Source organism: Penicillium argentinense (assembly GCF_028826775.1).
Source record: "Penicillium argentinense strain IBT 30761 chromosome Unknown utg000011l_segment0_segment0, whole genome shotgun sequence".
In the NCBI taxonomy this organism is placed as follows: Eukaryota; Fungi; Ascomycota; class Eurotiomycetes; order Eurotiales; family Aspergillaceae; genus Penicillium; species Penicillium argentinense.
The window spans coordinates 2,003,368-2,026,940 of record NW_026622670.1 but is presented as its reverse complement, the minus strand read 5'-3'; the positions used below and the strand labels follow the sequence as shown (position 1 = coordinate 2,026,940).

The following is a 23,573-nucleotide window of genomic DNA, read 5'->3' as shown; positions in this document are numbered from 1 at the left end:
GACTATAGCCTCGAAGATATATAATATATCACAATGCTTGAGGTGTGATCAAATGCATCAATGTACATTGGTGTTTCATTTTCCCACTTTCAAGACACGACAGCACTAATACACATATACTTGTTCTTTCGTACCAAACATGGCAAACAACCTTGGGACTACCAAAGTCCCTACTGCGGCACCTAGGCCTACAACGCAAGGGATTTTTGCCATTCCACTCATCAGCCAAAGGGTCATCAGCAATATCATAACGGAGCCAGCAGATCATGAGTCATTACATGGACTTACAAGCCTGTACCATTCAAATGCGGTGTTACAAGCCAGTATTAGAGCAGCATGGGGAGTGATAGAACGCGACAATGCACGCAGAATATACGCCCGGCACGACTGTAGCGGCTTCTACCAGATAAGGGAGAAGGTGCGAACGATTTGTTGGCAAGAACGGTTACAGAATCTGCACGCGGCGACGCCTACTGTGCCGATGAAGGGTGTGCTACACGCTATTCACCTGGACGAAATTGAGGAAGCCAAAGAGGGAGCAGAAGCTGCAGAGAACGGTAACCCTGTGCCCCCGTTCGAACATGGTATTGACAGTGTACCCGACCCTGCCGCTCAAAGCCGCGTGGTGGAAGATATCATCGGGGACGGCTGTACTCAGTGTTTCGATTTCCTCGTCCAGATGGATGTGATCTCTGTGAACGGATTCAGAATGAATAACAACACCAGTAGCTACAGCTACCTTCATCTTTCTACTAGCGGTCTACGGTTCCGGGCCACCACGCCCGCCAACCTTTGGGCTGCTCGACTCCATTTGACTCAATATATACTATTGCGTTCGTCCGCGACGGCCCTTGTCGCTCCGTCGAGAGTAACGCGATCTCAGCCCGAAGCACGCCAATTGAGTATCATGGGGAAAATAGACCGTGTAGATCACGACCTCTGGGGGATGTGGATCGATAGGGTACATGAGTTGGTAGTCGCCCCACCAGTCGGGGTGCCACCAGAGGCGATCCCGTATACTCCAAACGACATTGCTAATACAACAAACACGGCAGAATGGGAGACGATCGCATCCCACGTTACTTACAATCAATATGACAAGCTATTCGACTTGGGTGTCAATTATGCCCTGATGAACGTGCCCGGTAACACTGACTCGTTTTGGCACATGCTGCTTCGGCGTGACGCGGCGCTAGAGGACGAGACGACGAAGATTCTGATCAAGATGTTATCGAGACCATGCAACGGGCTGACGGACCTAACAAGGCCCCGCTTGCCCTTGACCTCGGTCAACGGTACGACCTTTGCTCCCGGTGACTGCAGCCCCTGGTTCTTTGCCATGTGGGATAAAAAACGGAAGTGGGCCAAGATCATCAGCCAGTCGCCATATGTCGACGCCACCAGTCCCAATTATCTCACCCGACCGAACGGGATAGGAGGCCCCCCTTATGCAGTGCTGACTGGACTGGCAGCTGTCCACCATTTTGACGAAGACGGAGTGCGAATGCTTCGGCAGTGGGTCCTCCGAGCATCCAGCGATTTAACCTACTACCGAGAATACGAACCTCTTTACGACATACTCGAATTTATCGTCGACGAACTAAGAGAAAGGTACAGGGCGATCGAGGCTTTGGGAATTGCACCGGCTGCAGAGAAACGACAGAAAACTGTGGCCAAGGCGGCGGCCGACAAAATGACTCGCATCATCCTGAATGAGAGTATCCGTGAGATCCGTCCAGATGAGACTCGAAGAGCAGGAGATGAGCACTACTATATGACGCTGAACGAGACACCAGCTTTCGCCAACTGGGTGAAACGCATGAATGCGCGGGGTGGTCTCATCCACAAGGATCACTTCATGGCCATGTGGACTAAGCCGACAGGGGTCAATACTCGGTCAACACGCGCGCATCCCTGGAACCCGGAAATGCTGATGGAAATGCAATAGATTTATTTTCTGGTGCCTGTACACTGTGTTCTGTTAATTAATTACGCTAGTAGATAGAATATTATTGAATATCATGTGAAACACTAGTCCTAGTACAAATTGTCGCACCTCTCAATAGTTAGTATGGAGAACTCAAAACATTCGTAATACTAATTGCCTCCTCTTGACGATTCGAGTAGGAATCAAGAACTGTTTGAATAGTATCCCCTGGCCACTTTCAATACTACTGCAAGAGATGAGTGTATTGCTTCTGCAATGCAGTTCATTAAATAAATGTATACAACAATATACTGATGTTGATGCTCCACTGCCAAGCCAGGGTCACGTGTATACTAGCACATTTAATCCACGTCCGCACCTTTTAATCCTTCGAGATACGTCGTATCCAGGGGCACTATACTGAGTGAACGTAGGCTACAGAAATGCCGTTTCCGCCGGACCTGGCGCCAGGAGAGACCGGAGTGCCATCCCGAGGCCCGTCATCCAAGGCTGAAGCTGCCGATATCTTGGAGTGGGGCCTTCTCGCCAGCTCAGCCCAAATTGGGATCGCAAGGCCATGCCATGACTAGCAAGATCTACCAAGCTCAGCGGGCCGTTCGTGGGACCCTTGCTCGCACTGTGACTGGTCGAAATTGAAAATGATCTGGTCGGCTCCAGACAGGCATTTTCATATTGAGATTTAGCGTACTCGCCTCATTCGCTCGGGTTTACCGGTACCACTGCAGGCACTGATTCTACAGGGTTGGCTGCCGAAAGCCAGTAACGGGTTGCCTTACTGGAGGGTGTGACGACGCTATTGATAGCGGAAGATATAGGATATTGTATACTTGCACGTACAAAATTTCTTCCTTGAGGGTATGGGTCAGAATTAGATCACCAAGAGTCTATTCAAGGTTCTGTTTTCCATGAACATGCCCACATGTACAAGGAAAGTACGCGTAATACCGGTCCTTAGAACCATATGTAACTAGTGTGCTCCTCGGCTTTAATGTTGACTTTGATTTTTCATTAGCTAAAACGCCGACCCATCCTGCGAAAACGTTCGCTTCATCAACAGACATCCGTGGAACCGCCTCAGTCTATTGTCCTCTGGCGCCATCTTATTTGATTGTTCTACCTACTCCATTATACGCTAGCGTATATTGCACTTGCCATCTGTTCCTAGCTTTTGATTGATTCTAGACTCTAGATAGTGGATATGGTATACGCGTGCTCTCGTGGGTCGTGAGGTGAAGGGACTGTTCCTAAGGTCTTGGCTGGAGGGTATCTCCGAATGTGTCATTTCTTTTTTTCTCTTCGGCCTAAGCTGGCCATGGGAGACCGAAGTAAAATGATCTATATAAGTAGCATAAAACCCTTCCACAGAGTCTCTGTTCACTTTGGTATTTGGAAATATGGTTGTCAAACCAGCTCTGTTGTGCCTTTTCTGTGCCACCGTGCCAGCTTTGGCGGCTTGCATATCAAGCAGCTCAGCTTACAATGCTGCTTCCAACATTGACGAATATTGCTTCTACACCATCTATACTACGCTTTCTGAATTCACCAACTTCACTGGCAGCGTGACGATCTCGTCAGACGGAGGAGGCAAAGGATCATCGGGATCAAGCAGTGGAGAGTCAGGGCATTCTTCATCGAGCTCATCTTCATCTTCAGATGGTTCATCTTCTTTAGATGAAAGCTCCTCAAACTCGACCGATTCTTCCCTTTCTTCGGGGGCCGGCAAGGTAACACCTCATGGAAACGAAGCCTCGTGAAACGCCATGGAGTTAAAGGCTCAGGTACACAATCCGTTCTATGCAACAGCACTGTGGAAGTAACCTCCATGTATGCTAGTCTCTACGCCTGGTGCTCGGAGACGAGTCTCAAGGCCGCCGTTCCGTACTGGGAGAGCCTCTACGAGCAAAATATCCTCACACTGATGGGCCTGGCTTCAATCAAAGAACGGATCACCGATGAGTATATTGCCACTCTGGATACTATAGATCCGGAGAGCAATAGTACGTCTATTTTAATCGACACACCCGTCATACTTCAGCCATGCATACTACAAAAGAGCCTATAAGTCCTATGTCAAACCACTACATCCCTTTCGTCCTCTGCAACCCCCCCCCCCCCCCCCCCCCCCCCCAAAAAAAAGAAATTTCACTGATACCAACCCAAGGTCACTCATGCCTACGCTATCGCCAAGGATAAGATTTTTTGGATGGGGGCTCTTGGAATACTGGGCAGGCATTCTGGCATTAGCCATGATGTTCAAGGCCTAGAGTGACTTCGTCAGCCGAAGGGATATTCGTGGTACTCATGACCCGGTAGCCCGTCTTGCTATACAAAGTGCTTCAAAAAAGTCGAACCCTTTTGGATCACTTGTTCATCCCTTCTGAACTCACTTCATGATTCCCACGACGTTCGCCCCGGTCTCGAACAAACATCAGCAGCTTTGGTGTCTCACGCTATTCCCAAGAGGATTGATTTGTTGTTGTCTTCGGCTTCTGGGCAGTCAGCATCATTCTAGGCTGTGTGAAATACAACAGTTTCTCGGGAAACATTGAGTATGGCTCCCACCGTCCAGAAATTTGATGCGCCTCGGCTAATCTTGTTTCTAGGACTACAGATCTTTTGAACAAAGCTGGCAGTACGCTTCTGATCGCATTGGAATCCTCTCATACACTTACCTCCCATTTCTTTGGCTTTTCAGCGGCTGGAACAATATTTTCCTTTTTTGTCACAGACCTCAATTTTCAGTCCTTCAACCCGTTCCATCGCTATGTTCCCTGGGTCTGCATGATCTATGCAGTGGTGCACTCTATCGACTACAGTGGGTCGTTTTCGCAGTCTATGGTGCGTCCACATTGGAAACTGAGACTGACCCTTGCTTATTTTTGGCCAGACGGAAGATATTGAAAAGCATGGCAGCAGCCGTACTGGTATTTTGGTGTTGTGGTAAGCAGCCATCTTCCCTGGGTCGAGATGCCTGCGTCTTTCAGTGCTAACCGGCATGTCAGGCTACTATTCTCATGTACTTCATGGTCGTCCAATCAATGACCTATGCCCGCCGTCGCTGGTACGAGAGCTTTATCATTATCCACGTCATTTTCGCTGTTGTCACCACTTATGCTCTGTTTCAGCACACCAGGTTCGACCGTACAGAGTGGAATGGTTATCCCTGGTCCCCAGTAGCCCTCTGGTGCTGCCATGGAAGCTAAGCCAACCGGGGCTGCTTCGATGGTTACCTGTGACAAGGTCCATTTCAGGCCAGGTCGGCCGAACGTTTGTGGAATCATTCTTGCGGAGGTGCAGGAGGCGAAGCAGAGCTCGATTAGTCTGACTGTGTTGACTTGTGGTCCGGCTCAGATGGCGGACGATTGCTGTGCTTCTGTGTATGAAGCGATGAAAAATGGTTTCCGTGGCATTGACTACTTTGAAGGGGCATTCGGGTGGTGAAACGATCGTCGAGATCGGGCCGCTTCGAGCAGGCACAATACACAAGTGTAGCCTCAGATCTGCGGGTCGACGTCGATGAAAAGTTAAATCGTGATGTGTTTGAAGCGGAAAAACACATCACGATTCTCGAAAAGTTATTTAGATCGTTCTGAGTAATGTGACTTTCATAGGAAGGAAAGTGTCTCGGGCTTCCATTCTGGAATATAGATCTCCTCCTAAGCTAAAAAAAAATATTGCTACAGTACTAGCCAACAAAGAATAGGGAATAGGGAATCAACGCGTGAAAATTGATGCTCAATGAGTTACATTTATGGGGCTTTCTTCAATTCACTCCGCTCCGCGCCTTTACTCGGCAGAGGATCGGGTGGTGCGCTTGGTGGCACCGCCCTTGCCGGTGTCGGCAGAGGAGCTGCTCGCCTCGGTGGCCTTCTCCTTGCCAGTGCCGGCGGGCTTCTTGCCCTTGTCCGCAGGAGCAGGGCTGCTGGAGCCAATGGCACCGACAATGATGAGGATGGAGGTCAGGAGCACAGTGATCAGGCCACCGGCCACCTCGGGCACAGTCTTGACGGCGTTGATGGGGTCCTCCTTGGCCAGGGTCACAAAGAAGTCGACCTTCTGGCGAACGAAAGTAACAGGGTCCTCCTGGAAGGAGACAGTGGGACCCTCGGCGGGCTTAGAGTCGGCCTTAGGCTTGGCAGCCTCCTCCTCGGCCTCTTCGATGGGGTACTTGACGTCAAAGGTCTCCTTGCGGAGAGCCTCGGCGTCCTCAACGGAGTGACCAACGTAGATGTTGTCGAACAGGATATCGTTCTGCATGGTCCAGATCTCGAAACCAATGGCGCCCATGGGCTCCAGGTTGGCGGGGGTCTTGTCCTCGAAGTAGGCAGGGTTGGCAATCTTGCGCGGGGCCCAAGGTCCCTTGTAGGCAGGGTTATCGATCAGAGGAGCGGACCACTTGCCCTTGTAATCGGGGTTCTTCTTCATGGGGCGAGTCCACTCGCCGCAACCAGAGACATCGGCACACTTGGGGTTGGGAACAGTGGGAGCGAGCCAGTCACCATCCTCCTCATCATCCCAGTCCTCGGGCTTCTCGGCCTCGGGGTCGGGGATGCTAGTGGGCTCGTCCTCAAGCCAGTCCTCGGGCTTCTCAGCCTCCTCATCCAGAATCTCGAAGGGAGCCTCCTCGTCCCAGTCCTCGGGCTTGGTAGCTTCAGGGTCGGGGATCTGAACATCATCGACCCAGTTGGCGGGCTTCTTGTCCTTTGGGTCGTCAATCTCCTTCTCAGGGTTGACGGGAGGGTTGAAGTCCTCCAGGAGGCTGCCCTCCTTGACGGATTCGCCGTTGACGAGGATCTCGAAAGTCTGATCGGGCTTGACGATCAGGGTGTAGAGGGAGGTGACCTTGTTGGTGCGGGCCACGGGGGGAGTCTTCAGGTGCTTCTCCTCATACTCGCCGGTCTTGGGGTTTTTGTGGCGGAAGATGAAGTGAACCTGGAGGATCGCAATCTCGTAAGAAACCGCCTGCAAACACGTGCGTGGGCACGGAACCAACGCATTGAGACAATACATACCTTGTTGGTGGCACCGCACTTGTCGGGACCGAACATGATCACGTAAGGAGTGGCGTTGGAGAACTCCTCCTGGTGCAGCTTCTTGTTCTCCTGAAGGAGCTTCAGGTAGGCACCACCGCAGACCAGAGAGTTCTGGGGCTTGACCTCATACTGCACAACGAGGGTCTTGCCCTTGTTGTCAATCTTCTTGGGGAACTTGGCGGAGATGGCGTGGTGAGCGGCAGCGTTCTTGACAACCAGACCCTTGTCGCCCTCAATGCCCTTGAAGACGGAGGGTTCCTCAACCGACCACTCGCCGACGTAGGCCCAGTCCTCCTCCGACTTGGGGTCGTCCTTCTTCGCGTGGGACGGCTGCCAGCGCTTCTCCCAGTCATCGGTGAACTGCTCCAGGAAGGGGGCCTTCAGAGCAGTAGGCTAAACAAAAATAATGTTAGCAGAGTTGGAAATGCGGGGAAGCAATGTGATCGAACTTACGGTGAAGGTGGGCCGATCAATGGCAGCAGCAGCATCAGGAGCAGCCTCCGCCTCCTCGGCATGGGCGTAGCCCATGAGGGAGGCCGAGGAGACCAGAGCCGTGAACGCAGCGTCGAAGCGCATAGTGAACAAAGCAGGGCGAATGAAAAGAAGCGCACAGCGGGGGGGGAAGGAGGATAGAGGAAGGAGAGGAGAAGCGGAGGTTTATATCTCCACGGTTGAAGAGAAGGTCCGCGAAGGTCCAGGTGGCCTCTTTGGAGACGCCCCGATCGGGACTAGCCCGCAGCGAGGAACATACTAGCATTCCCTGCAATGCGCGATGTTTCTTTTCCGGGGGAAATTACAGTGTCTGATATTCCGACGAGGTTTCTGCTATAATGTCGACTAGCGAATTACTATGCCAATGACCAGTATCCATCAATTGCGATGTTCTCCTTTCGGCTGGCTCCTGTCGCCGGTCATGCTACCGTGTATGACGCTTACTGGGGCCGTGTAATGCGCGGAGAATCTAAAAACATGGGAAATTCACAGTCATGGAATCTAGAAAGTTATTCAACACAAATCGAAAAAAAGAAACTTAAAAATTAAAAAAGCATTGCACTGAGACTGATATTGTTTAGGGCGTAGAAAAGAACCCCAGCAACAGAACGAGAAAACAGTGGGCGTCTCACGCAGCTTGGTTTCTACGTATTCAGAAACGAACATGCCATTGAGCTATCACAAAGAGCCTGAAGGTACGAAATAATCAGTTGAGTTTTGAAAATATGTAGCTGTAGTCGTTAAGCTACTCACTACTTATAGTATCCTAAAGGTAGTGGATTCGATACCTCGGGAAGATTCCCCGCTCGGCGCGAATTATTGGATTGCGCCATGGCGGCGTCGTTACACAGCGCTTCTACCGTCCAGATCAACCATCCGACGCCCCGGTCTTCGGTCTCGACACTGCGAATCCGATCGCCTTTCGCGGCCCATTGTCTTAGTTCTCCTTGCGAGCCCCCTTGTGAACTCCTTGACTCTGTCGGACCCGGTACATCTCTGATCCCAGCCCACCATGTGCTCCGCTGATCAGGCCGTTGCGCCCGTCACCAACAATGACCACCTGGTGCAGTCGTCCGACCCCGAGCACCCGGCAAATCTCATCCCCGAGCTCTGCCGCAAGTTTTACAACTGGGGTTGGGTCACTGGCACCGGCGGAGGTGTAAGTCTCTTTCCCGCGCCGGAGGCGCGATGGCAAAAGATCCAGGAAGGAAAAAAAACCTTCAGTTGCTGACACGTCCGATGTAGACCTCCATTCGTCACGGTGACCACATCTACATTGCCCCCTCCGGTGTTCAGAAGGAGCTCATGAAGTCCGAGAACATCTTCGTCATCCAATGGCCTACCCCCAAGTACCCCGCCACCGACCGCAACTATATCCGCAGGCCCCTCAAGCTGAACCCCTCCGCCTGCACTCCCCTCTTCCTCACTGCGTTTGAGCACGGTGCTGGCTGCTGTATTCACACCCATTCACAATGGGCCGTCCTGGTAACTCTGCTGGTGGAGCGGGAGAAGGGCCCCGACGCTTGCTTCGAGATTAGCAACATCGAGCAGATCAAGGGTATTCCCAAGGGCAAAGGCAAGGGCATGCTCGGATATCATGACACCCTGAGTATCCCCATTATCGACAACACCGCGTTTGAAGAAGACTTGACCAGTGGCCTGGAGGCCGCCATGAACAAGTACCCCGACGCCTATGCCGTGCTCGTTCGGAGACATGGAATGTAAGTCGAACCCGGATCTCATCTGGACATTGGTTCAATCTCGCTAATCATGATCGCAGCTATGTCTGGGGTGATAATGTCGCCAAGGCAAAGACCCAGTGCGAGTCGCTGGACTACCTCTTCCAGCTTGCCGTGGAGATGCACAAGCTGGGCCTTCCCTGGGTCAAATAAATCCAAAACAGAGCCATGATGACCACCCTCTATCTCTCTCTATTTTTTTTTTGGTGAAACAAGCAATGCGGGATGATTGGAAGGGTTTTGTATAGACTGGGGTCGATTTCGGGGACTTCCACGCGAATATGACGTGACGTATGAACGGTATCGCACACGAGCTGCTCTGTTTCTTTATATGTAGTGATTGTAGGAGAAATCCTCGCTCGAATGTGGACCACAGCGATGTTCGCCGTACCTGTGGACATTAGTTATGGGTTCTCAGCACAAATTTGAGTGTCAATGGGGCCCAGACGTGGGCGAATATGAGAGAAAGAAGAGGAGGAAAGCTGCCCCAGACCTTGGTGACGGGATCCCGTGAGTGACTAAGACCGCGGATCATCCTCCACCTCGACTGGCCAGCTTCCCACTCACAGCCCCCTCCCCTCCGAGCTTCGATTGAACCAACGTCCATGCGAGACTTCGGATCCAATTCTTGCTGATACCCTCGTCTTCGCTTTCTCAAACCAACCGGCAACAATGGACCTCGAAGCTGGTGACTCCCCGTGGGGTGGTAAGGCAGTCATGATAACACAGCTCTACTAATTGCGATCTAATCTGGCATACAGATGAGCCCTCGCGCTCGACCACTAGCCCGACGAACCCGACTTCTGATAATCCCGAAAGCTGTCAGTATCCCTCCAATACTTTCTAACCTTTATGGACCCCCCACTCACTCCTTGCAGCTCCCGTCCGGTCCGCACCGTCCACCAGCGCCGCCGAAGTCCGTACGCCAGGTCGCCGCGGTCCACGAGGAACACGCAAAATCAGCGCGCAAGCGACCCGGTTGGAAGCCGTCGATGATGCCGTCGACCCCCTGGGTCCGCTAGGAGAAGGCGCGGTCGAGACCAGTGCAACACCCACCGACGAGGCCCCGGCCCCTCCCCAGAAAGAAACGATTGCTGAGCGCAGTCCGCCGCCGCCTTCCACCTTCCCTCCAGCTTTTGGCGGAACTGGTATGCTCGAGTCGGGCAATTTAGAGGAAGATGGTGCCGGATTCCGAGGACCTCCGCCCGTACAACCACCCGCCGATCTGGAGGGCCCGAAGCGACAAACCCAGCCGAGTATGAGCGTTGAGCAGGCCGCGAAACCGATCTTCGAGATCAGCGTCGGAGATCCGCACAAAGTTGGAGATCTAACAAGTAGTCACATTGTGTACCAAGTTCGGACGAAGACAACATCTAAAGGATATCGCCAGCCTGAGTTCGCTGTCAGCCGTCGTTACCGTGATTTCCTTTGGCTCTATAACTCCCTGCACAACAACAACCCTGGAGTAGTCGTCGCTCCTCCACCCGAGAAGCAGGCCGTTGGTCGCTTTGATACAAACTTTGTCGAATCACGGAGAGCTGCTCTGGAGCGGATGCTGAACAAGATTGCGGGTCACCCAATACTTCAGCATGACGCAGATTTGAAGATCTTCCTTGAGAGCGAAGCCTTCAATGTCGATGTCAAGAACAAGGAAAATAGAGAGCCTGATCTGGGCCAAAGCAAGGGGATGTTGAGCTCCTTCGGTATCTCTGTTGGTGGAGGGGGCAAGTTTGTGGAGCATGATGATGTGAGTATGGCCCTTCAATTGATCGACTTCCCCAGCTAACGTTTTTGCAGTGGTTCCACGATCGTAAGATCTACCTGGACGCATTGGAGAACCAGCTGAAAGCACTAATGAAGTCCATGGATACTGTGGTTATGCAGCGTAAAGGGCTTGCTGAGGCCGCAGGCGAATTTTCCACCTCCCTTCATGCCCTTGCCGCCGTGGAGCTCTCCCCAGCCCTGTCCTCGCCTTTGGAGGGTCTTTCGGACCTTCAGTTGAGAATCCGCGAACTCTATGACCGCCAGGCGCAACAAGATGTCCTGACTTTGGGAATCACCATTGACGAGTATATTCGTTTAATTGGCAGTGTGAAGACTGCATTTTCTCAACGGCAGAAGGCCTTTCACAGCTGGCATGCAGCTGAGTCTGATCTACAGAAGCGCAAGAATACTCAGGACAAGCTTCTTCGACAGGGCAAGACGCAACAAGATCGCTTGAACCAAGTGAATGCAGACGTTGCCGATGCAGAACGTAAGGTCCACCAAACCCGCTTGCTGTTTGAGGATATGGGGCGTCTCATGCGCAATGAGTTGCAACGATTCGAGAAGGAGAAGGTGGAGGATTTCAAATCTGGCGTTGAGACGTTCTTGGAGAGTGCTGTTGAAGCTCAAAAAGAGGTAATAAATAAACCCATATTCTGCCTTGGTCTGACTTCCGCTTACATGTTCCTCGCAGTTGATTGAGCTTTGGGAAACTTTCCTTGTGCAACTGGATGCCGGCGAGGACGGTGTCCCATACTACGTGCCTCCTCCGGAGGGCGAGTCTGGCGAGACTGGTGTACATGACCCCGCCGCATCAACCGCTGAAACGGCACCAGTGGCCGAAGATAACGCATGATGAACCTTGACCTTCAAATTTTGGAACCGGATCATCCAATCTCAAATCCAATCCACAAAATATTCCAGCTGTCCTACATTTCACTGGAATTTTTACTTGTTCGGTCTTCCTCTCTCCCATACTGCAATCCAACGATGTCCCCAGCCAGCTACGGAGTTTCCCCCTTCCTGTCCCTTTCCGCTTTGTGTACCAGAATATCCTCCAATACCACACTTCACCTTTTCTAGTCGATACCAATATCTTGATTTATGGTCCTGTGCTATCAAGGGTTGTTGTCGCAGACGGCGTAGGATCTCGATCGGTCGTTTGCAGCAGAGGCATTTACGTGAAATAAGACTTCAGTGGGCGCTCGCCGAAACGAGTATATTACTAAAGCAGGTCATTTCCGCTTTGGTTACGCTGTATGAGAGCGCCAATCCAGCAAACCATGTCCTTCAAAGTTCCTAAAGAACATATCGGCTATGTCCCTGATTAGCATTCTCCCTTTTGAATATGGATTTGGAACTCACAATCTCAGGTTCTCTCTGTCGGTTAAGTCCATCTGGCTATTGTCGACGACACGGGCCACCCTGGTTCCCTCCGAATCAACCGTTTCAACGATTCCATTACCGACAACCTGGTCGGTAGCCTCGAGCCGATCGCGGCGCGTTTATTCTCACAGCTCAAATAGATTCTCAGGATTCCAATTATGGTCGAAGAGAGAATGCAAGCGACTTGTTTTGAAATGAGTAGAACTTCTCCCTTGTGGTCAACATATCACTAGTAAAATAATCCAAGTCGGTTTGTATCGGGGCTTTGTTCTTGTCTGCGTGAATTTTGATATAGAAGAATCCGAAATACTGACCTTCCACTGCGGCTGAAAGAGCTGAGGAGATATGAATTCCCAAGACCGTAACCAATGTGGTACAAGGCAATAAATGTTGTCTTCTTCGTATGTCCTGCGGTGGCATTTGCAGCCCAAATCATCACGACGGCATATGGTATTCCAACGGTATTGCGCACCCATATACCAGTGATGAGGCCCCAACGGTTTGACCATGGCAAAGCTGTTTCATTATCAGGGGCTATTTCTCACAAATTCCCAAGTGGATGAGTACCGAGTGGAAGAAGGCTGGAAAGGGCTCCGAGGATATAGGCAATCAATGATATCCATGCGCGAGAGTTCTATTCTCTTAGCCCAATTGCTCGCTTATTAGAAGTATTCGATCTTACCTTTGTATAGTAGAGAGCTGTTGCTGCCGAGATAAGAGAGAAGAAAGATACTATTCCCGACACACATCCCAGTAGTGTCGTTTGAAGAATTGTGAAACCGAATGAGTTGATTATCAGTGAATATTGATTGGTGATTCCGTTGGCCATCTCTTGTGACCAGGCGTGCAGAAAAAAGAGCCATGTTTTGGGGTCTCTCAGTCCTTCCACGAATCTTTCGAGTTTGAAACATTAGATCGATATCATTTGAGCTGAGCAAATATTGACACTCACTGGCACCGTTTGAAAAGCTTCTGCTCGATTCCCGAGTGGTGTTCTTTGATTCGCAGAATGACCTTGGCTCGCTCTTCGTAAGTCAAGAAATTCGCGTGAAGGGGACTGTCTGGGAAAAGGAAGTAGACAAAGTCTCCGAAAACGATGGTAAGACCACCGGTGATGACTGGTAAAGGAGTCAGCACTTGATGCTATGCAAGAAACACAGGAAACGAACCCATAAACTATCTCCATGGGGAGAGGCTGCCCGTTTCAATTCAAGTACGCCATATGAAAGCAACCCGGATGTAATAGTGCTCGCATTGCCAATTGACCACATAATGGGCATCATCACTGCCAGCTCTCCATAGGTAAAAAAAAACATCGACATTGATAGTAGGAATGCTGGCACTATGGATGCTTCAGCCACCCCGAGGAAGAAGCGCACCACAAACAAAGTGGCAAAACTACTGCATGGAATATGCAGCAAAGTAATTCCACCCCTATCTGACTGTTAATATAAATGGTGATGCGAGCAGAGGTAGGTGGGTTGGGCATACCATATGACCAAAGTGCCCGCTAGCCATTTGGCCACCGGAAACCTTTGCAATGCCCAATTCTGGGGCCATTCGGCCAACAGATAACCGAAGTAAAAATTTGAGAGTCAATTATACTGAGTTGAGTTTAGGTGTGCATCTTTCATAATCCCGAGGATGGCAGAGCTTCCCAGCTATTCCGTGACTGTTAGTGTGAAGTTGTGGTCTCCTTCATTATTTTATACATACTGTTTGCTTGTCCACATACATGAGATGATATCCGATGCACAGGAAAGGAAGAATCCGCCATAGGCATTTGTTTCGAATCTCCAGAGTTTCTTTGGGCGTTGGATCAGTGACTTGGATCTTGGAGAAGAGCTTGAAACTTTCGTCCGCGAACTGATCTGGAACCTTTGGGGCCACATTAATGTTGGTAACATTCTCGCTTTCCTCCTTGGCCAGGGAGGTTGCCTTGATGTCGCGGTTCACTGGTCCAGCAGCCATGACAAGAGAAGAAGTTAGTCTCAAATCAGCCGCAAAACAAGGAACGATTTGTGGAATAGTACCTGTCGAGAGAGTTCTCGCGGCTTCGTGAGGATTTTATCGAAAGTAAAATTTTTTATCCAAGCAAGATAGAAGGTATTGCGCAATGCGCTTCCAGGCCTTCGTCTTCATCATTTGCCGAAGAGGTTCCGCGACAGGTCGCATTATCTATTGGCGAATGTCCTCCGCAAAGCATGGTCGATACGGAAAGTACACACGCGCGGTGGGTTATTTTCTGAGTCTGAAGACGCAAAGAAGTGCCAAAAGCACGCGTCAAGTCGCCATGGCGGGGTTGCGTGGAAGCTGCACTGTTGGCGTGCTCGGTCCAGATAAAGACATATAGATATTTAACCTTTGCATCTACAACATCACCCACAAGGCCCGCATATACTGACCTTACCGAGCTACAATTGCATACGAGTATCTCAGCATGGCAGCAGAAGACAGATCCCTCCGGGTTCTCATCGCCGGTGCAGGAATCGCGGGCGTGGCAGCAGCCATCTCCTTGTCGCGAGTATCGTCCGCTGTCAGCCTAGACGTCCAGCTCTATGAACAGGCTCCCGAGCCCCTCGAAATCGGGGCAAGCATTGCGCTCAGTCCAAATGTATGGGCCTAACCTAGAATGGTATAACATTGTCTAATTGCTCGGTTTCTGAGCAGGGAATGCGCACTCTAGAGAAACTCGGTGTGCACAAAGCCTTGTCCGATGAGGTCGGCTACAGAGGTCCAAATGGAATCCCACAAATTTTTCGGTATATATGCTATCCCGGCTTTCGTTAAATTCTGCATTCAACTAATGAAAGACGGCCCTGGTAGGCACTGGAAGACCGACCAAGTCATCTCCGCGGACACGTACACCAACGTCCCGAATCCTCGCCACCGTACCACTCGCTTCCACCGCGGCCACTTGCATGCTGCGCTTTTCGAGCATGTTCCCAGTCGTTTTATACATCTAGGCAAAAGGCTTACCCGTGCGGAAGCTAATCAAAATGGTGTCACTCTTCATTTTGAGGACGGGAGTGAAGCTCACGGCGATATTTTGATTGGAGCCGATGGAATTTGTTCGGTTTGTGACCATCTCTCCATGCAGATTAAAGCACCTTACTAACCCCAGGTTTGCAGAAAGTAAGAAATCATTCGTTGCTGACTATAAGCTTCAGTTCAGCGGAAAGGTCTTCATGAGATCAACGTTCGATGACTCGTTGGTAGAAGGCAAAATCCCCAGTCTACCTACCGATTCTATGCACTGGGTATGACGCTATCTTCCTCGCTATTCAAGCAGGACCTAACAATAGCCATAGTGGGGTCCGTGCGACAACTTTTTTGCATCAAAACTTGGTATGTTTCTGAAAACCTGTGCAAGTATGCATCCTATTAGACTTCTACCTTATTCCAGGCAAGAATCAATATACTACGGTTGGAGCCTACGATGATCCCCGGACAGCAGAAAAATTTGAGAAAGGTATATCATGGGATCAAAGTGGAGATGTCAATTTCCTTCGGGGGAAATACAAGGTATGGTTTTCAAGACTACCGGACGATAGCCCCGACATTGACGAAATTAGAATTGGAATCCCACCGTCAGAGCTTTAACCGAGCTCACACCCTACACAAACCTATTTCCTAATTTTGCCGGAGACGCTCTCCCAACCTGGGTCTTTGCTTCCAGAGCCACTCTGATTGGAGACGCCGCACACGCTCATGGTGGTGCTTTTGCTGCCGGAGGCTCCTTGGCCCTGGATGACGCACTTGCTCTAGGTCTTGCCTTCAGACATGTGTTTAAGCCTTCCAATTCCGGTCAGCCCTTCTCGCTCGATGACATCAGAAAAGCACTGGGACTATACAGCAATACTAGACAGCCGCATACAGCCCGCCTTCTCCGGATTGTACACAATCAGATTGAAAAGAGAGGGGTCCAGTTCGATTCACCTGGAGAGGAAGATGCAGCATTGGTTACCAGGATGAGGAGTAGACCCAACACCGAAGGGCTTTCTGAGCATGATGTTGAAGCTGCGTTCGTAGCCGCTCTCGAGCAGACCGGGGCAGCAGAAGCTCCAGATCAATCGCAGGCTTTGAGAAGTACGGATGAGCGAGCAGACGAATCTAGGGTCACGATTCAACTAAAAGGCAGTAACCTGTAGACTTTCATGTTAATTTGCAGTGTGCAGATCGGCATTGAATGACAACCATAAGCCTTCACATTGTTCTAAGCTCAGAGAAATGATACTGTCTTTTGTTGTATCGTGTGTTCCTTAAGAGCGATGATTGCTGAGCGATATATAATGTTTTGACTGACTGACTGCGTGTACCAAGGAAACAATAAAGACGGCACTTCATAGGTTCACATTGAAACACTGGCATTTCCTGCATCGACATTCGTTTTGACACATATGAAAACTACTAGTAGAATTGGGATACCTTAACACTCGACAACAAATGAGAGCAGATTCAAAAGAGAACACCAGTTGGCATCCATGCATTGTCGCAGACATATATGTATATTATACAAGAACAAATGACACAGAAAGAAAAAGGAAACCCAACTCCCAGCCCATAAGCGGACCAAAATCACCTCTAGTCACACAAGATGCAACAATCCACCTTTCCAAACTTAATTCTTTTTCTTCCCAGATCCCTGGTTCTCCTCCTGCCCAAAGGAGCTAATCAAGTCCAGCAAATTATCCTCTTCCTCCTGCTCAGCCTGAGCCTGGGCACGAGCAGCCTCCTCCTTGGCCTTCGCATCCGCAGAGTCCTTCGGCGCAGCCTCAGCTGCCTCCGCGGGAGCGCTCGCGTCCCAGCTACGACCGAAACGCGCACGGAAGGCCGCCAGACGACCGGCCTCATCCTCTTCCACGTTCATCAATTTGCTGCTGGACGGGTTCCAGAGCAGCGAGTTGCGGGTATCACGGGTGGAGCGGTAGACGGGGGCAGGCGAGGTGGTACGGAGAGTAAAGGCGCTGCCGTCGGTCAGGGTGATGAGTTGGGTGAAGGTGTAGGGGCGCTTGGGACGGCGCAGAAGGGTGGCGTGACGGCATTGCGAGCAGATGAAGGTTGTGGCTTTGGATAGAGAGGTTGGGAGCCGGCTGGGGAGAATGGTGGTTGTTGTGCTCGGTATTGTGGCCGCGGTGCGGCGGAGAGAGGTGTGCATGGACATTGTGGTGGACGGTCGTGTCGAATGACACGGGCGGAGGTGGTAGATCGGAGGAGCAGCGGTCCTGAACGAGTATGCTGGGTGGACTTGGGCGCAATTGGAAAGCAGGGGAGGGAGGAGATGCGACAGGTTGATGCTATACAACTTCCGACGCAGAGAAATTATCGCGTGGTTAGTCAGCAAACGGGGATTTTCGCCGACAGTAACTCTTTCGCTGCGCACTCGCGCCGGTTTCTCGCAGTTGACTTTTTCGACATGAACTTGCAGTGAGCCACCAATTGATTTCTTCTTATCAAACTTGTGTTCTTGTTGGAGCACCCGGTGAGCGCTGCGACCGGTCCACCCTGCATAATGAAGCTATCACTCGCGCCAGTTGCGGCGCGGAGAGGATTCGGAGGTGAGCTCACGGCCAGATCTGCTCAAAATCTGGCCTGGAAATAGCTTACAGTGAGGCGCAGGAGTTTTTTACACATCATCATCGGCTTGCACATATTCTCGGTCGTCTTTTACTCGTCGATCTCAATATTCGCTATGCCGTCGACACCCCTCACGACGGAACCTTAGCAATACCACGGCCTTCCAAACCAGTACCTCCCCAAAGCCGAGCGAAGAGCCCCCTGCAAGCCAATCCAGAACATCTGCAACACACCTCCTGAACTTCCAAAACCTCAAATCCACACCCGCACCCTCAATATCCGAACATGTCCGCCTCCTCATGCGCCGAGTCCCGTACCCGGTCGCAATCATAACAGCAACAGATCCCAATGGACCGCCAGACACAACATCCTTCCGCGGAATGACCGTCTCCTCGTTTAATACCGTCACACTCTCTCCTCACCCCGTGATATCCTTCAATGTCCGCCGACCATCCGAGACCTTGAATGCGCTTCTAGCGTCCGGCCGGTTCCTCGTCCACCTCCTCGCACCCGGCCCCGCCACGTCCACCCTAGCCAGAGACTTCTCGAAAGGAAATACAACGTTAGCATCTATGCTGAGCGGTCATGGGGAATTCGAGTTTGGCGCTCTGAGTGTCGAACCCGAGCAGGGGTCATCAAAGCCGCTTCCTATACTCAGACGTCGAGCTCAGAGCTCGGAGAAAGAGGAGGTTGATTTCCCATTTGTCTTCGAGTGTACTCTGCATCCGAGCAAAATCGATGTACACGACCACTCGATTATACTGGGTACAGTTGTCCGAGCGATTGAGGGCTCAGATACCCGGCCTTCGGGCGAGCAGACCGGGGCTCAGGCCAGTCTCGATGAGCATTCGCCAGAGCACTTGTGTTTGACGTATGCCAACACTCGATTCTGGAAGATGGGCAGTGAATTATAAATAGAAGGTGCTGAATGATAGATTTGGTTAGACTTGAGGTGTGGCTGTACATATTTATATCTGTCGCTTCGGGCTCAATGACCCTCCTGTATATATAGAACACTAAAATAACTAGATCAACAAATCACTATATACATTGTAACAATCGTGAGATGAATCTACCCTTGATTACTGTCTAAATACTTTCATTTCTCATGCGGAATTAGAATCGTAATTAGAACTACATGGGATCTACGCGAGCACAGATATGAATATCGAACAAGCTTTTTGGTCTCCTAAGAATAGAACTGCTTTCCATCTAACTTCAACCTGGCCGAGTAAATGTCTATTCCCGCAGCACGGTACCGGTAGCTGCTTGTAATGCCAAGTCGAATTGGCTATCACAGGGCAACCCAGTGAGAAAGAACACTTAAACTGGGCGATGGGTAGATCATGCAAGGCGAACGATGATCCGTTGGGACGGACCAGGACGATAGAGGCAAAGACTCGGGCAAACCATTCGGAACACAGGTAACTGGGCAGTCGAACGAGGAGTCGATCAAGAGGTATGCTCATCTCGTTCCTCAGGAATCACAGGAGGGAAAAATCGGGATCTCTAATCGCGATTTGACCGGGGACTGCCACTACCACTCCAGCTACCGCCGCTACCACTGTCAGCTCCGCTGCCTCGACTCGCAGCCCGTTGAAAAGGGCTTGGAACTGGACGACCGCCTTGGAGAAAAACATTCTCGTTGGAGTTGGTACGCTGTTTGTCGGAAAGCAGCTCCGACAAGTCGATATGAACAGGAGGCATGCGTTGAGCGTCAAAGTACTCCGAACCATACTGGCTGCTGCGAGCGGAGCGGTTTGAGAAGGACCGATCGCGGTTGGTATCCGAAACGAAGTACGAGGCGCCAGTGCCAAGCGGAGAAGTCGGGAAATGCGGCATGAAAGCATCGTATACCGGGCTTGTCGGGTTTGACGAAGTGGCGTGAACAGGAGACGAAGAGGTTTGCAGAGGGCTGGACTTGGCAGGAGGGAAAGCGAGGCCTAGTAGAGCTCGACCATTCGGAGCAGAGGTTGTCGACACATTCAAGTTATTTTCGAGCAAAGGATTCGTGCCCGGCAGGTTGCCCTCAGGGGGTGAGAGGGCCGGATTCCAGGAGCATCTGTTGCTGTTGCTGCTGAATTGACTGTTCATAAGCAGATGCCTGCTGCCAAAGTTGGCTAGTGCGCAGTTGGAAGTCCTGGACAGCCTGAGAAATGCTGTTGAATTGCTCCTGGAAATTAAGCTCCATCTTGGCCTGATCTTGTTCCCGAGCAAACTGCTCGGCCGCACGACGCTCCCGCTCGTTCAGTCCTTGTGCATTGGCGGAGATGAGGCGTTCATACTGTTCGTTGACTCGAGTACGGCGGCCCTGAAGACGCTCGCGCTTCTGAACGGCCAGATTCAAATCCTGCTCGATGGAAGACAATTGCTGTGCGACTGCAATACGAGCCTGGGAGATTTCTTCCTTGGTAGAGTTGAAACGCTCCAGCTCCCGTTCGAATGCGGCCTTGTTTGCAGACCACTCCTTAAGCTCCTCTTCCGGCACATTCTCCATGTTATCCAGCTGCACCTCCAGAGCTGCAGTCGCCTCCTCTGTCTGCCGAATGTTTCGCTCAAGTTGCAGTGAACGCTGCTTTTGCCGATTTTCGTCCGTGCCGCTGTTAAGGCGATGGCTGAAGTTGTCTAGTTCCCTGCGGATTCTCGAGATCAGAAGTTTGTGGTCGTTTTTCGTCTTCTTGAGCCGAGCGCGTTTTTCGTTTAGCTTTGCCTCGGCATTGATGATGGAGTTCTTCAGTGTCGTGGTCGGGGAGGAGGGTCGATAGGGCGGCTGGGGTGGCGTGGGTACAGTAGAAACAGCTGCTGGATCGGTAAGTCTAGGAAACACCACCGAATGTCGTGGTTCAAACTCACCTTGTTCTGTGTCAGCTGCCGCGGGAGTCTTGACACTCATGGCACAGATTTCTTCGCCAGTATCGCAGCGAACGAAAGAGCAGGTGTAGGCGCAGTTAGGAGCAAGCCCAGAGATCTCGCCCCGCCATTGGACCGTATTCTGACCCTTTGAAGAATCCTTGACCTTGTAGATAGTCGCAGTCGCCCAAAGCGCCCCATTTACGCACACGTAGAACGGTTCCATCTGCCCATCCAAGCGATTGACTTCACAAGAGCCTGGCGCCACAGAGTCGTCGACAAGATCTCCAGCGGCGAACTTGATCGAAGAACTATCCACATCCGTGATTAATACCAGTCCGTCATCCAACGAAAAACCTTGAAGATCATCCTCGGCCATGGTGAGACCGCGAGTTGCTTTCGAGGAGGCGCGTGAGTGCTCATATTCTCGCATGACTGTAACCTTGGTACTGGCGAGTGCGGCCCAGAACGGTTGACGACTTCGAACTTGATTGGCTTGCCGCCTGCGCTTCTTCGCTGACGTGAAACGATCTTTTCCGTCCTTGATTTGACCATCTGGGCCATGGAGCGAAGATGAGAGGCTAGCGGCTGATTCCATAGCCGAGTCCTGTTGGGCCTGTGAGCCGGCCGAGGCCTCGGTATCACCACGTTTGCCGCCTTTCTGAGGGGTAGGGGACCGATTCTGAGCCATTACCCGTCGGACCATAGCGGTTCCTGCCTGTGCTAATATATGAACAGCGAGAAGGCTTCGGAGCCAACTCGGAGACGAGTGGGAATCGGAACGTCGGAATTCGACGGGTAGAAGATTCGAAAACTGAGAAAGAATGTCGGGATTGACGAGTTTGGTGGATGCGAGATGCCCGACTACATATTCCTGTACGCCCTTGCTACGGACGATATGAAGAAGTAGAACAATCCCCACACACAAAGCATTAACCCCGCCATTCTTCCCTGAGCCTCCGCCGCCCAGTGTGATGGCGACCTGTACATGGGCAAGATCGATTGCGAAATTCTGTGCCCATGCCCACATAAAGAGACCCCAGAAAAGAAGGCAGAAGCCATCCATCGCGATCATTGTTCCCAGAGAAGGTGTGCCGGCGGGACCTTGAAAGATATCGAAATTCGAGGATAGAGAGCCGGCGGCGCCACCACTCGGTGGCATGAACGTCAAGGATGCGAAGAGGAATTGGACCATGGTCAAGACCATCGGGGGTAGTTGGAGCAAGAAAATCAGAATGGCGATGGTATCGTACATGGGACACGACTTGAGAATGGTGGACGCAAGCTGGAGGGGATTGATCGACGCGTTGGAGCCGGAACGTTTTGAGGCACCATTACGAGCAACTGAGCCCGCGAGTCCGCCGTTGTGCGGCGCGGCACCGTTGGCCTGGCTGCAGTCCATTTCCACACTTCTGCCGTTACCATTCAGCATTCCGTGCCCATTCCCATCTGGCTTGGTTCCATCCGTCTCTTTGGCTGCGACCGCCGGGGAGGTGATCGCGGAGTCACTGGTGGAGCGGTTGGCGGACAGGTCGATGGGGACGGTGGCCGAACTGGCGGCGGCGCGGTTGGCGGGCGAAGCGTTCAGTTGGCCGGACGATTTCTGCTTGGTCACTTTCTTGCCGGGACCGACGAGACCATTGTCGTGTCGATTGCTTTGGTTTTTCCTACCCGCAGCGGATGAGCGTGGCATGGACGAGCAAGCCCGAAACCCAGGTCCGAGTCGGCTTGGCGGGTGACGGCCAAGGACTGGGACCAGGCAAGGAGCGGACGGGCGAGGTGTAGAAGAGGGGATATGTCCCGGGGGTTGAGGAATAAAAAGGAAATGTGAATGAGGGGGAGGGGAAAGAGAATGGAAGGGTGGTAATACGAGAAGGGGAAAGAAGTGAAAAGTGGTTGAAGGTCGAAGAATCGGCCGGCCTTACCGTACGGTACGCCGTCGATCATCGCGAATGCGGCAGGCGGCCCTAGCCGCTTTTACATACCCGTTTCTGAGGTACAGCCGCCTGTTACGATGCATTCTGCTGCCTACTAATCATTTGGCGATTCAAATTTGCTATGACATGAAATTTTGTAGAGCTCATAATGGCTTCTGACAGGTACTCTAACAGCATGCTTTCAAAATGTTGGTAATGGGGATCATTCTCAAAGCAGAAAAAATCCTGGTTTCGCTGGCGGTTTTCACTTTCTTTCGGGCCCGTTATGCACTCCGGATAGCTACGCTGGCCTCGCCAACTCAACCGTCGCCTGATCCATGATCTGCCAGCTTCGTCGGCTGCATCACACTTTCGCACCCCTCGGCATTTGCTTGCCCCTGCTCCCCAGAAATGCTCCAAAAATGGTCCCCCGCGTCTCCTCGCGCCGTCAAGCTTCAAGTTAACTGGCGGAGCCCAGCGGGACCTCGACAGGTCTTGCACCGATTGGGAAACCCTCTACCTCGTGCACAGGTTGAAACGGTTGTCGTCCACAAAGAATCAACTATCATCTATCAGACCGTCTGACGATCGACCGTTCCCTGGGCCGTCTGCTGCGGGGTCATCCTTGCGGCAGACCTGGGGCATGCATGGCAACACGAGTGCGTACGACCGTGCCGACATCATTGGGGGAGAAATGAGCAAGGCTGCAGATAGGAAACTGCACACTCGTCAGGCCCGACGAGCTATATCCCCAGAACGTGGGTTTCTCGGCATCGTTTCACCAGGTCTTCACATGCTCGGTTATCTCGTGCCTTGGGGAGGCTCCGCTGAGCCATGACCAACTCGAGTGATCCACCGTACATTTTCC

General features: G+C 51.6%; 10 protein-coding genes across 10 annotated transcripts; 6 read left to right on the top strand and 4 right to left on the bottom strand.

The window, feature by feature from the left end:
• Nucleotides 1–139: 139 nt before the first annotated feature.
• N7532_011775 (uncharacterized protein) lies at nucleotides 140–1,948 on the top strand (the record flags this gene model as incomplete). The annotated part of the gene is made up of 1 exon (XM_056624266.1): nucleotides 140–1,948. The coding sequence occupies one exon, from the start codon at nucleotides 140–142 to the stop codon at nucleotides 1,946–1,948; it is 1,809 nt and encodes a 602-aa protein (XP_056469254.1).
• Nucleotides 1,949–3,770: 1,822 nt separating this feature from the next.
• N7532_011774 (ferric reductase like transmembrane component-domain-containing protein) lies at nucleotides 3,771–4,141 on the top strand (the record flags this gene model as incomplete). Its single annotated transcript, XM_056624265.1, has 2 exons — nucleotides 3,771–3,945; nucleotides 4,110–4,141. The coding sequence occupies 2 exons, from the start codon at nucleotides 3,771–3,773 to the stop codon at nucleotides 4,139–4,141; spliced, it is 207 nt and encodes a 68-aa protein (XP_056469253.1).
• Nucleotides 4,142–5,734: 1,593 nt separating this feature from the next.
• On the bottom strand, nucleotides 5,735–7,557 carry clxA (calnexin; the record flags this gene model as incomplete). Its single annotated transcript, XM_056624264.1, has 3 exons — nucleotides 5,735–6,880; nucleotides 6,961–7,374; nucleotides 7,435–7,557. The coding sequence occupies 3 exons, from the start codon at nucleotides 7,555–7,557 to the stop codon at nucleotides 5,735–5,737; spliced, it is 1,683 nt and encodes a 560-aa protein (XP_056469252.1).
• Nucleotides 7,558–8,485: 928 nt separating this feature from the next.
• On the top strand, nucleotides 8,486–9,365 carry mde1 (methylthioribulose 1-phosphate dehydratase MDE1; the record flags this gene model as incomplete). Its single annotated transcript, XM_056624263.1, has 3 exons — nucleotides 8,486–8,632; nucleotides 8,719–9,194; nucleotides 9,254–9,365. 3 exons carry the CDS (start codon nucleotides 8,486–8,488, stop codon nucleotides 9,363–9,365), a joined length of 735 nt encoding a protein of 244 aa, XP_056469251.1.
• Nucleotides 9,366–9,618: 253 nt separating this feature from the next.
• On the top strand, nucleotides 9,619–11,832 carry N7532_011771 (sorting nexin 1; the record flags this gene model as incomplete). The annotated part of the gene is made up of 6 exons (XM_056624262.1): nucleotides 9,619–9,722; nucleotides 9,782–9,918; nucleotides 9,974–10,033; nucleotides 10,091–10,959; nucleotides 11,010–11,612; nucleotides 11,671–11,832. 6 exons carry the CDS (start codon nucleotides 9,619–9,621, stop codon nucleotides 11,830–11,832), a joined length of 1,935 nt encoding a protein of 644 aa, XP_056469250.1.
• Nucleotides 11,833–13,957: 2,125 nt separating this feature from the next.
• On the bottom strand, nucleotides 13,958–14,333 carry N7532_011770 (Major facilitator superfamily domain general substrate transporter; the record flags this gene model as incomplete). Its single annotated transcript, XM_056624261.1, has 2 exons — nucleotides 13,958–14,023; nucleotides 14,079–14,333. The coding sequence occupies 2 exons, from the start codon at nucleotides 14,331–14,333 to the stop codon at nucleotides 13,958–13,960; spliced, it is 321 nt and encodes a 106-aa protein (XP_056469249.1).
• Nucleotides 14,334–14,802: 469 nt separating this feature from the next.
• N7532_011769 (uncharacterized protein) lies at nucleotides 14,803–16,513 on the top strand (the record flags this gene model as incomplete). Its single annotated transcript, XM_056624260.1, has 7 exons — nucleotides 14,803–14,976; nucleotides 15,033–15,124; nucleotides 15,189–15,438; nucleotides 15,503–15,622; nucleotides 15,674–15,710; nucleotides 15,769–15,887; nucleotides 15,938–16,513. 7 exons carry the CDS (start codon nucleotides 14,803–14,805, stop codon nucleotides 16,511–16,513), a joined length of 1,368 nt encoding a protein of 455 aa, XP_056469248.1.
• Nucleotides 16,514–16,983: 470 nt separating this feature from the next.
• N7532_011768 (mitochondrial 54S ribosomal protein bL31m) lies at nucleotides 16,984–17,526 on the bottom strand (the record flags this gene model as incomplete). Its single annotated transcript, XM_056624259.1, has 1 exon — nucleotides 16,984–17,526. The coding sequence occupies one exon, from the start codon at nucleotides 17,524–17,526 to the stop codon at nucleotides 16,984–16,986; it is 543 nt and encodes a 180-aa protein (XP_056469247.1).
• Nucleotides 17,527–18,238: 712 nt separating this feature from the next.
• Nucleotides 18,239–18,853, top strand: N7532_011767 (flavin reductase family protein; the record flags this gene model as incomplete). The annotated part of the gene is made up of 1 exon (XM_056624258.1): nucleotides 18,239–18,853. The coding sequence occupies one exon, from the start codon at nucleotides 18,239–18,241 to the stop codon at nucleotides 18,851–18,853; it is 615 nt and encodes a 204-aa protein (XP_056469246.1).
• Nucleotides 18,854–19,448: 595 nt separating this feature from the next.
• Nucleotides 19,449–22,482, bottom strand: N7532_011766 (uncharacterized protein; the record flags this gene model as incomplete). Its single annotated transcript, XM_056624257.1, has 3 exons — nucleotides 19,449–20,001; nucleotides 20,027–20,738; nucleotides 20,793–22,482. 3 exons carry the CDS (start codon nucleotides 22,480–22,482, stop codon nucleotides 19,449–19,451), a joined length of 2,955 nt encoding a protein of 984 aa, XP_056469245.1.
• Nucleotides 22,483–23,573: the final 1,091 nt, after the last annotated feature.